The sequence below is a fragment of the Marmota marmota genome, unplaced genomic scaffold (genome assembly GCF_001458135.2).
Source record: "Marmota marmota marmota unplaced genomic scaffold, marMar, whole genome shotgun sequence".
Taxonomy (NCBI): domain Eukaryota; kingdom Metazoa; phylum Chordata; class Mammalia; order Rodentia; family Sciuridae; genus Marmota; species Marmota marmota.
Window position 1 is genome coordinate 66,675,980 of NW_026000026.1, and position 13,153 is coordinate 66,689,132.

At 33.1% G+C, this 13,153-nt stretch overlaps 1 protein-coding gene across 1 annotated transcript in view; it reads left to right on the forward strand.

Annotated features, from left to right (window-relative positions):
- The window catches only part of Man2a1 (mannosidase alpha class 2A member 1), a 159,002-nt gene that overhangs the window by 103,155 nt on the left and 42,694 nt on the right, over positions 1 to 13,153 (forward strand). The window contains exons 12-15 of the mRNA XM_048811867.1: positions 7,207 to 7,372; positions 8,858 to 9,073; positions 9,790 to 9,912; positions 12,860 to 12,974. Of these exons, the coding sequence (XP_048667824.1) occupies positions 7,207 to 7,372; positions 8,858 to 9,073; positions 9,790 to 9,912; positions 12,860 to 12,974 (620 nt within the window). The remainder of the gene's footprint in view (positions 1 to 7,206; positions 7,373 to 8,857; positions 9,074 to 9,789; positions 9,913 to 12,859; positions 12,975 to 13,153) is intronic.

The following is a 13,153-nucleotide window of genomic DNA, read 5'->3' on the forward strand; positions in this document are numbered from 1 at the left end:
GCCTGCACTTTCTTGTGATTATATTTGTTTTGGTTCTTTCATATTAGTGTCTTATTTTTACTGGTTGCTTCTAAGATTTTGCCTTTTTTGAGGATTTGAGGAAGGGCTATAACTTGATATATTATAGTGTATTTTTCCTTGTTCAGGGCTCATGGTTTTTGTATATGTGGATTGATCACTTTAATTAGTTTTGGAAAATTCTTAGATGTTCAAGTATTTGCCTTGTGTCATTTTTTTTCTTGCTTCCATCTATATACATCTTATTTTACATATTGAATCTTTTCACTGAGTTGACCTTTTTTTTTTTGGTCTCTACTTCAACTTGGAAATTTTAAATTGACCTTCTTCTGATTGTACTCTAGTGTTAAAGAATTTGCAGAGTTGCTAATTTCAAGTATTTATCCTCATCACTTCATTCATGTTTTTCTCTTTCTCTAGAAATACTGTTTTAAGGTCTTAACAGCTAACTTCAATATCTGGGTACCATGTAGTTCTAGTCTCATCCCCTCTCCTTAGTAGTCATGAGCCTGTGTCTTCTAGTGTGTTAATCTTATAATCTTAAGCTTATAATTAATGTGACCAAGATACCTGACATGAACCACTTAAAGGAGAAAACTTTAAGTCTGAGATTTACGGTTTAAGATTTTAGACCACAGCAGCCGGCTTTATTGCTTTGGGCCTTAGGTGCTGTGAAACATCATGGAAAAGGGCATAGCAGAAGTTCCTCAGTTCATGGCAACTGGGAGGGCAGGGGAGATAGAGAGAAAGAAGGATAAGGGAGAGAAAGGATCAAGGACAAGATAATAGTCCCCAAGGGAACCCACAGTGACCTACTTCTTCCAGCCATGCCTCACCTGCCTACAGTTTCACCACCTCCCAGAAGTCCATTAAGCTATTGATGGATTAATCCACTAATAACGTCAGAGCTTTCATAATCAATTCACTTCCCAACATCCCCACCTCTGAACATTGCTACAACGGGGACCAGGCCTTCAAAATTTAAGTCTTTGGAGGACACTTCATATTGAAACCAGAATGTTTATGATGCCTTATAATTTTGTAGTGTGTGCTAAGCATTGTATATAAAATTTATAGAGGCCCAGAAAATATCTTCTAGAAGATATTACTCTAAACAAGGACTATGCTGAACTGAGACTGGTTCACATAATCTCTTCTTAATGTAGATACTATTAAGTTTTAAGCCAAGAGCCTGATATGCTTCGTAGGCTGTACTCCCCAGCAGACCCTAAAATATGATGAGATGTCTCAGCTTTGCTTTTCAGAGGCTTTCTGTTTAGATTTTAGGCTTCCCTCTCTGTGAAGCCCTGGTAGTGAGAACATGATGAGAAAATCATCTCTCTAACATGAACCCTCCAACTCCCACTCCAGTGCTCTTGTGGCTTCCTTGCGCCATTGATTTCCTCCAGGCTCTGCACTGGACTCTGCATAGGAGCTCCCATCCCCTGACTTGCTGAGAATGGGCATGTTGTCAGGTGAAGATGACTACAGGCAGTTCACATCTCTAAGGTTCCTTCTTCTCAGTTCTTTTTTTTTTTTTTTTTTTGGAGCTTTCAAGCAAATGATTAGTTTGTTCTTTGGCTCTTGTCATAGGCTAGCAGAAGTGAGAACTCTTGTCTATCACTAGCTTACTCCAATTCTTCTGGAAGTAGAAACATTTACTTTTCAACTTCCATTTGATTTTTTAAAATATTCATATTTTTTCTTCTATTTTGAGTGTTTGGATATCTATTGATTTGTAAAAATAGAAGTTTTTCTCTTTTAAAAAAATTGTTATTCTTTAATCTTATTTTTTAAGACAGAAAAAGTTTTAGTATTTTTCCCCCCACAAATCTGTCAGCCTTATACAATATTGTATTTTCCTGTTATGGTTAGAAAGATCTTTTCTACCACAAATTATATATTTGTTTTGAGGCAAGTTGGGTCATTTGGTCTGTTTTTATTTACATATTTATTTGTTTGTTTGTTTCTCTGTCAAGTTTTGTCATTTTCTGTATGTACATTTGACTCATTTGGCATAAAATTAATTTATAAAATAATTTGTTTTCTGATTAATTCTTTTTTTTTAAGCTACACATGACAGTACAATGATCTTGACAATTCATACATTTGAATCAAATGGGGTATAATTTCTCATTTTTCTGATTGTACAGGTTGCAGAATCACATTGGTCATACAGTCACCTATATGCATACAGCAATAATAATGTATATTTTATTCTTCTGCCCTTCCTATCCCCCCTTCCCCTCCCCTCCCCTCCCAACACTTCTCTCTACCCAATCTAATGTGACACACTTTTTTTTAATTCTTAATGATCCTAACTGCCCCACACCTGTCGTACCTTTGTCTTATTGTCTATCCCATCATATTGGATTTACCAATTTGTTTCTTTCTTTCCTCATTTGGTATAGATATGTATGCACATTCTTAACTTTACAGCCACATGTACCAGAAGGAATCCTTCTCTCCTTTCCTCTTAATTTATTTATAAGCCATGTGGTTGCTGTGTATATATATATTCTCTGCCTTGGTGTATGTATTCCCTCACACCTGCCGCTATCATGTTATCAGAATTCTTGATTTAAGCTATTTGTGTTATCCTATATGCAATTTTGTTAATTTATTTTATTTAGATTTATATATGCTTTACACAAAATTAGGATTTAGAGCTGTGCCATTAACTGGGTTCATTGATTTGACCATCTGGGTGTGATAATATACAGAGTCCTTGGTTGGAATTCTGTGAGGATCTCATTAGGGAAAAATAGAAATGGATTATTATTGAGATTCTACTTTGTACCTGGTATAAGTTAGGTGGTTTTCCAAGCATTTTCTCATTTACCTCTAATGATAATCTTATTTCCTGATTTCGTACAATACAGATGCTAGGTTTTGGGGCTATCCAAAACCTCTCAAATTCTAAGCATTATAATAGGGGATTTGATTTTGAATGTCTTTAAGTCCAAAGTCCATGAATTACAAAAATGATATTTTTAAGTATTTTTAGCTGTATATGGACCATAATATCTTTATTTTTATTTGTTTATTTTTATGTGGTGCTGGGGATCGAACCCAGAGCCTCACACATGCAAGGCAAGCGCTCTACCACTTAGCTACAACCCCAGCCCCAAACTGCAATTTTTAAAGAACTAATATCTTTAATATCTTTAATAAGATTTTCTTTGTTTTCAATATCTTAATTTTTTTCCCTGATAACTAATATGGCAAGATTGTATTCTAGGGGCTAGGGTTGTAGCTCAGTGTGGAGCGCGTGCCTTGCACGTATAAAGTGTTGGTTAGATTCTCAGCACCACATAAAAATAAATACATAAAATAAAGGTATTGCATCCATCTACAACTGAAAAAAAAAAGATTATATTCTAAATTTAGAAAATGAGGTAGAATATAGAAAGGACCTCAAATCTAGAAATTGACATGTTTGTTAATATGTAAATCCATATATTTCCAGATTCAGAATCCTGAACTCTCTTCTTTAGATTATGTTCCATAATGTCATTTCCTACATCTTTACAAAGGGGATAATTACCTATTTTGTATTTTTTGAGGAATCAAAATAATCAAAATGGAAACACTCTGATAAAAGAATAAAGCCCCACACAATTAGGTAGTGTTTATAAATGATAAATTCCGTTAGTGGGATTTTTCTGGATTACTCATGCAGCAACTATTTCTTGAATATTATTCTGTGCTAGATGCTATGGTAGGCAAATAAAGTTAAAATTATTTTCATATAATCTAGTGTTTGCTTAACTGATTTTAAACTGGGCTTACAGAAGTCTTGAAAATATTTTTTCATTTTTATCTTCTTACACAGTTAAAAAAATACATAGTATTTTAAAAATATTTCATCAGATATTGGTTTTCTTGCCACATGCAGTGAGGTCCTAAAACAAACTCCTTAGTATATATTGCAGGATCTTTTCTGTTCTGGTGTTCCCCATTTTTAAGTTTTCTTTCACAAATGTAATATGCTTAAAATATAAATAGCTTTTTGTTCATCCTGAGTTTCCTCAGAAGAGAAGCTCTGTGGGGATCTTTGGTGTAGCTGATGAGGAAGTTCTTCACAGGAATTTGTAACTAAGGGAATCTCCTGGGGAAACCACTTCTCTCAAAGATTCTTATATTCTAGGTGATTAAGAGGATTGCTCTGGGGTGAAGAGGGAATGCTAAGCCATGTTTTGCCTTTTAGCTGGGTGGGCCTTGGCAACATACCTAACCTTGCCAAACCTCAAGTTTCCTTATAGGAAGAATGTAAAGGATGCCATGTAGATTGCCCAAATACAGTCATCAGGGCTGCCTCAGACATACAAGAAGCATTCTGAATGGTAATTTCAAGGTTCCACTGACCAAGAGGCATATTCCATCCTTCATCCAGTCCTAGAAGGAAACCTGCATGGTTTATTGTATTGCTCACATCTTGGTGGGCGCTGACTTGCCCCAAATAGTGGACTCAAGGATTTCCATTCTTTCTTAACATGATGTGAATTTCTGCTGTAAAGGGAGGGAAGGAATTCTGAATGTACTTATTATAATTATAACAAATGTTTGACTAGGAGACATGATATTGACGATAAAATTTAGTTGATTTGTGATGGTGTTCTTATTTCTAAAGGAAATATAATTTATAATTATATTTTCTCTATACAGAAATAGGACTTTGAATGTGTGTCAGATAAATTTGTACTGTGATGCACTTGAAGAACATGCTGTGAATCTTTAATTGTGTTAAAAATTATTTTTTTTTTTTACTGCAGCATTATACACATTATGTATATACTTAGTGTTTGAATAGATTCTTGGAATGATAATTACATAATCATTCAGTACAGTAGAAACATCATTATAGTCAAATACTAATTAGCTACTCAAATAAAACAAAACAGAACCTAAAAGCAATTTAATATGTTACAAAACCAAATATATGTTTGAAACTATTATTTGCATTTAAGTGCGAGTCAATATTTAAATTATCCGTGGGAGGCAACTAGTATTCTGGATACTTCCGATCTAATTGATTACTTGAACATGTTGTATTTTATCACTGTCTTCATGACCAGCACTGTGTAATGGAGCATCCAAGAAACATTTCAGCAGTTACTCTAGGTTTCATGTATTACAAGTGCCTGGGTCTGCCTCTGGGCTTCTGCAGAATTAGAAGATTGACTTGTTTTCAGGCCATGGTTTTCTAGAGTTCTTCACATACTGGCTTCATAAGCCTCTGGGAACATGAGTTTCAGTAGTAAATCACTCATTTTCAGAGTTCTGGTTTAAACATCTTTGGTGCAAAGAGTGAGCATCCATCACCTGTTTTTCTTTTCCAGTGCACCTTAGGTATATGGGACAGTCCTATTGATAACACTGAACTTGTGACCAAGGGTGTGTTTATAATGGGAGACTCTCCAGGTGTGTTTATAATGGGAGAATAGTCAGGTGAAATGTAAACTTTGGTAGGGGGCTGTGAGAGGGTGCAAAATAGGTTAACAAGTCCCTCAGAGAACAACTCTCAAGGGACACCACCATCACATTCCTTGAGAATTGCTTTTGTGGATAAAATGGGTTTTTTCTAGTGGTAAAGGTTTCAGTGCTTTTTGTGAGTATGTTTATGGCCAGGTGACTTCCTTGATCTGTTGTTTACATATGGAATTTCAGTGAAGACAGGTGATACAAGTTAGGTGTTGTTCTGATGCCTAGGTCTAGAAGCCTAATAGGATTAGAGACATTCTTGTGCTTTTTCCCTTTGTTCTTCTCTTTGTCCTTTTCTTTACTATGGTCACTGTAGACATTAATTTTGTTTCTTTATGAGAGGTTTGTAATACAATCAAAAGCAAAAAATAAATAAAAATAAGAAAGGAAACATGCAGGATGAAAGAATACTATAGACTTTCTGATGTATTACAATGAACAGATGCTAGCTTCTCCTAGCTATAGCTACTATATATTGGAAATGTGGTTATTATCTAACTGTTCAGTCTATGTTTCTGTAGTTACAGGTTTTTCTAGGAAAACAAAATATCTCAGATCTTGAAAATATTCTCTAGTGAAGCAGTAACATTATTACTCAAATATCCTCTTCAGAATACTCTTGATTTATTTGAAGATAATATAATTCAAATTGACTATGAAGTAAAATCATAAATCATGCCAAGGATTCAGATTACATGAAATCTCTCACAGGATGGTATAGATTTTATTCACAGGCAAAATTATGAAACAGCCAGGAACTGGCAGAGTCGTGCCAGTGAAAAACTAGGTGGTTGGATCCTTCAACACTGAATTATTTGAACATCAGAATTGAGAAAGGACTATAGGAAAAGTTACAAAGTCTTTTTTTTTTTACAAATATAGTTATGTTTAAAATCATTTAAAAATTAAATGTTATCATAATGTGCTAGTATAGAATATTGGAAAAATTCTGCCAAAAATTTCAGTTTATTTATTTTTATCATTGTTGTTGTTCCTACTAAGAATTTACACATAGTAGCAGATATTGCTGAACTTATTTTAATTGTTTTGATTTTTCCTTTTCCTCTCTAAGTTCCCATCAAATTTCTTTTTACCAATATTTATAAAATTTTGGTCCTTATTGTAAGTGGGTTCACTTCAAGTAATCTTTTTTTTTTTAGACCTGTCTTGAACAATGAGGGCCCCCTATATATAAAATATATGTGTGAATTATGAGATTCTGCATTTATAGCCATATAATTGGCTGTGTTTTAGTGGTCTAAAATAAATGTCATATTTTCTGAGAATTAATTGTGGCTAAGCTGTAAACAGACAAGTCATGGATATTTTTATTCAGTGAACTTGAGCAGGAATCAGGGTATTTATTATATAGAGCTGATTATTTTAGATGACTGACCCATACTTTTCTGTCATTTTCTGGGATGTAAAAAAATGCTTTATTACAAGTCTATTAACGTCTTCCATTGGTTAAACACTTTATTCTGAGAAAGTGCTTTTGAATCATAATTTCATTATCCTTTGTACTATGTGGTATTTGTTGTGATGAAATTGCTTGTTCTCTGAAAGTTTTACCAGAGTGTTCCTTTGAATCTCTTCTCCATGTGTGGACTCTATGACTGGATATAAACTGGGGTCTTAGGAAGAGTGTGAAAGAAGTAAAAAAAATATTTTGAGATCCCGATAGTGACACAGATGTTTTTGCAGGTACCTTGTGATCTATAATCCTTTAGAACAGCACCGAGACTCAGTAGTTTCAACCTATGTGAATAACCCCAATGTGCAAGTGCTCACGGACACAGGAAAACTTCTGGATATTCAAGTCAGTGCAGTATGGATTAAAGAAGATACTATTTCACAAGAGGTCTATAAGGTATGTTGTGACCATAGAATTTAAAGGGGCATTGTTAGAAAAGAAAAGCCTAGCCAGTGTATGGTTTATATCTGTATAACAGCCTCATGTTAAGCCCATTGTGAAGTGGCAAAAATCATAAATACCAGACAGTATAACTGGCCAGTTAAATGATACATAGATCCTGTGTTTCCCCAAATGTTAACATCATCATTAGTTAGGTATATGGTACATTGTTAGTAAGTAACATGTTGTTAGTATGGTATGTACATTGCATATCTTTTTAAGTATGAATGTCATTAATTAGATTCTGAATTATGAAGTAATTATTACTCATAAAATTTTGAATTCTTTGGTCTGGCTCAATTTAATGATAATTATGCATATTGAAATTGAAATAAATACCACCACGCTTCTTAATTTTGAATAGTTTCAACTTTTCATTGCAAAGGTGATATAACACATCATGGAAGAGAGACTGTCTAAGATAATTAACATGCTTTTTTTCCCCTAAGATGTAATTACAGAAAATTTGGGCTCAAATAACTGAAGTATGTGTGCTTTTGTGTGTGTGAAAATTTCTTAAAATAAGCAATATTAAACTGAATCCCACATCACTAGAAAGGTTAAATGTTTGGAATCTGGAGTATAATTCAAACTGTATTTTTAGAGACACATAAACTAAAAACTCTTAAAATGGAATTACTTCTGCTTGTCAAAAGCCATTGCTGGCTTCACTTTTGTATATGCCTAATACTATAGATAAAAAAGAAAAATGGGCTACGGTTTTGTAGCTCAGTGGTAGAGAGCTTGGACTTGTATGTGTGAGGCACTGGATTCAATCCTCAGTACCACATAGAATAAATAAATAGATTGTGTCCATTTATAACTAAAAAAAATATTTAAAAGAAAAACAAAAGTATAATGCAAGTTTTAGTCAGATTTTATAAAAAGAATCCTTTCTAGGAATTGGAATTGCCTCTGTAAGGCAGGAGTCTTATGTTGTGTGCATCCTCCATGCTTTGTAAAGTGTGTGCTAAGCCTCAGGAATTTTGTGGGCTACTGCTGACTAAACTGTCATGTTTAATATTCATATAATTTTGTTTACTATTTCAGCATATTGAAATATTACAATATTACAAAAAGATTTCTATTAATTAAAGAAAAAGTATTGTTTACAATAAACCATTACTCTCCTTTATGGAGAATTTCCTCCTTTGAACATCCAATAAAAACACTGTAAAACAATTGAGGATGGTTTATAGTTTCATATATGGAGTGGAAGTATTGATGCTTTGATAGGCCTACCAACTTAAGGCCATTGGATTCCTTGGATTAACGAAGATGTAGATACCATACCCATAAGTTATCAAATCATCTGTAGAATAGTATTATATCCTCTCTTTTTAAAAATATGGTAGTTTGTTGTTTTTCTGAAAATATAAATTGTGTGCTTTTCAGTGGATTATATTTTCTGTAATTAATTCCCTCCCATATCTTTTAAAGATTTCTTTTATAGCACAAACACCACCCTTGGGCCTGAAAGTGTATACACTTTTAGAAACAGGAAAACCAGATTCAGATTTGGCTGAATATGTTGTCTATAATGGTGAAGCAACAAGTGAAATTTTCAACATAAAGAGTATGATGAGTGACAGCGAACCTATAATTCTAGAGAACCCCCACCTTATTCTTTCATTTGATAAAACTGGGCTTATGGAGGTAAGTTCTAAATAGTTATGAAATTCAAAGAAGGCTTGTCACTTTTAATTACATGTGCAGATTACTTTGCAAAGGGAATAAAGTCTTTCTAAGAGCTGTACCAAATACTCCGGGTTTCTTTTGGATGAGCAGCTGTACAGCTTCAGTGGCCCTCATTATTCACAGCTGTGGTCTGTGGGTGGTACTAGTTAGTGTGAGGTGGTGCTATGCCATGGACTGTTAATAGTTCATTAGATAAGTTTTGAAAATGTCAATGTTTAGGAATGTTTACAAAACTCTGAAAACAATTTGATAGAGTAAAATTGCTAAAAGTAAAAAATTGAATATTCATGTCATGTCATTTTAAAAATAATTTTTAAATTCAGCTCTGGTTTTCAACTCGCTTTTATTGTACTTCTCAAAAATTTTGGCCCATGCATATTGGAAATAAAAAATAGATGTTTTCCTTCTACAGAAAGTTTGAGAAGCAGTGGTCTAGAATTCCTAATACATATAGCTCTTTGATCTTGATGAAGTGTGTTCTCACTTTTTGTTCCTATTGTGAAGGTTTTAAATTGTGAGGCTAAGTATAAAATTTTGGTATTCAACCAAGAATTTTGAACATTAGAAGCTTAAATTAGCACTTTTTCAATCTATTCTGTAACCATTTTTTTAATGGACACGTGCACAGAATCAGATGCAATGTGATAGTGAGTTGCTTAAATTTTTACCTTTAGACAATGATGACAAGAGAAGACAAGCAAATCCATGAAATAAAAGTGCAATTTACCTGGTATGGAACCACAAGTAAAAAAGACAAAAGCGGCGCCTACCTCTTCCTGCCTGATGGTTTTGCCCAGGTGAGTGGCACTGATGACAAGTGAAATATACTTATTGAAAGTATTGGGATGGGGTGTGTCTCATCAGTTTATCATTGATATGTTTATCTATTATGGATAAACTTTTGGCTCCAGTACTATGTTTACCCTTATTAATGCCTATCAATTTGTAGCTGAAAGTTAGATAAACAGTGTTTCAGAAGTGTAATTCAGTTAGAATGCTATAGTGAATGAATTTTTTGCATAAAAGGAAGCTAGATTTAACTTAAGGTTAGGATACTGTTGTGGTGTTTAACATGTGTGCAGCACAGCATATGTGCAGACACAAAACACCTAGTTCTGTGGGACAAATAGACTATGCAATCGACCGTATTTTCCTTAACTTTTAGCACTTCAATAAAACAAATTTTCCCTGCTATATATAAAACAATAAAGAAAACAATAAAATTTACCAACTAGACCAGAATCCTGTGAAAACCACTGCCAACACTTTGATGTGTTATTTTTTATTGTCTTTTATTTTATGCATATCCCTTCCCACTATTCTCAGTTTTGTCTCACGGGACTTTCATATTTTCTCATTTGTAGCAGTACTCACAGTCTGATGGCATGATTTTTTCTCATTTGTAGGTGTACTCACAGTCTGATGGCACAATTTTAATATACACTGGATGTGTACAAATTTCCTAATATTGCACATGTACTTTGTTCCAATTCTTCACTGCTGGGACATTGCAATAATCTTTGTTCCATCCTTTTGATGCGGCTCTGATTTTTTTTTTTTTCCTGAGAATAACTTAGTAATTTTGCATTGGTGTATGAAGCATTTTTAAGTGTTCATTCCCAACGTTTTTTTTTTTTTTTTTTTTTTTTTTAAGGAACTCTCAAATGTACTATTCTATGCACTGAGAATTAGCCATACTAAAAGTTTTGCCCATGATAATAGGTTAATTGAAATATATTTTCCTGTTAAAACTTTGTGATTACTAGTCAGGTGGAACTCTTTTTCTCCATTCATTATCTTTCATATTTGTTCTGTGAGTTTCCTATGTACATTTTTAGATCAAATGGTATATTGTTGTGTCCTGTAGATCTTTTTTTTGTCTTTCTTTTTTTTTATTAGTTGCACATGACAATACAATGATCTTGACATATCATACATTTGAATCAAATGGGGTCCTGTAGATCTTTAATTACTCTTTTTGTATGTGGTAAAATTGATGTTTTCCCTATGTTGCAAAATTTTCTTTCAATGTGTCATTTAATTTTTTCATTATTTTTCTTTTATAATAGTTTGTAATGTTTGTTTAGTTATTTCTGTATTTTTTCTTTAGAGTTCCCTTTTTTGCTTATAAACTTTATAGGTTTTTTTCCCCACCTAGAGATCAGTTAGCTATCCTCCTTAATGTTTTGTTGACTGCGGGACTTATCTTCTGAGAAAGTTACTTTTGTTCTGAAATTTTGGGACACCTGCTAACCAAAATCAAATATTTGATTTTTAGGAATTGTGTAGGCCACATTAAGGGCTTTAGCTTTATGTATTTTTTTTTTAAGTCAGTGAAGAATTAAAGGTAAATTACAGCTCATAGTAGGTGTTCTGGAATGGACAGTGGATCTTCAGATTTTACCAAGGGGAGAGGTGCTTTAGCACCGAGTCATATCTCCAGCCTTTGTTTTAGTTTTTATGTTGAGAGAGGGTTTCACTGAGTTGCTAAGGGCCTCACTAAATTGCTGAGGCTGGCCTCAAACTTGGAGTCATCTTGCCTCAGCCTCCAAAGTTGCTCCCACTGCGCGGGGCTTTTATTAAGTTTTTAAAGATAGTTGTGCTATGAAATATTGAGCCTAGATAAAAGTAATTGCATTATTTTTTCTTTAACTATGTGTAATGTCAGATAGAAGGTTAAAGAGAATTGGGATATTTTTTATAAAGGCAAAATAAAATAATAGCAGGGAGAGAGTCAGCTGAATGTATCAGAAAACAGTAGGAGCCCACACATCACCATCTCAGGTTCTCATCTCCCACCAACTTTCTTGCTATGTGCAGTAATCAGGTATAAGGATGTTGTAAATTATTAAATATTTTATTAACTTCTGAATATTTTTCTCTAGCCAGAGATATAGATTTGGAATACAATTACACAATTCTTTGAATCTTACATTGCTCAAGTAGTTCACGCTGGAAGCCTAGCTTGTCATGCTATTATTAAGCTAAGGTCTCTAATACTTGAAATATAATTCTTAAAGTATATGCTATAAAACATATGAAAATATAATTTTTAAAATAATATTTAAAATATAATTCTTAATAAATGCTTTAAGTTTGTTTTCAGGTCACCTAAGTGCTTTTTCTCGTATTTTCTTGAACTTATATTTCAAATAATGAAAACTAAACCACTGGTTTCCAAGTATTTTTTTTTAAGTTTATGAATTTGCTTTATATTTAAATAGTTCTTTCACATAACAGGCAAAATGTTTTAGTTAGTAAACCTGACTACGATTAAGCTGTTTCTAGATCCTGCTTTCTATTACCTTATATGAATATTTGTTGACATCCTTATCACCTGCCCCACACTCTGAACATTATAGGGGGCCTAGTTATTATAATAAATGTTAGCCTGGGAAGATGTCATGGCTGTAGAATGATTACTGTTTTTCAATAAATAACTATATGGCAGTATAGGGATTGTATATAGAAATTTTTATGCCTGGGAGAAATGTTTGTAGATCATCTGAGCCAATCAAATTGTAAACACTTGTAAATATAGAATTTGGCAGTTTTTAATAACTAAAATGTGATATTCAATTCTTAAGATGTTGCATATTTTGATATAATTAAGGTCTGGTTTTCATTTAAAATTGCAAATATTAGGTGATATGTGTTTGCCTATTTGGAAACTATATAAACATTTCTTGGAAAGATTTAGAAACCAAAATATGTTTACTAAAATTTATGTCATTTCCTCCTCAGCCTTATGTTTATAAAAAAGCACCCTTTGTCAGAGTGGTACATGGAAAGATTTATTCCGAAGTGACTAGCTACTTTGAACATGTTTCTCATACAGTTCGACTGTACAACCTACGGGGTAAGAAAACAGTTGTGAAATTTGTATACGGTTTCTTGGAATTTTGCTTTTCTTGTCATTTTAAATAAATTAGCAATCAGCTTATTTAGAGAGAATTTAATCTTCTTAAAATTAACTTAATATCTTCGGTGTACCAATGTAATATTTACCTTTTTTTTTTTTTTTTTTTTTTTTTTTTT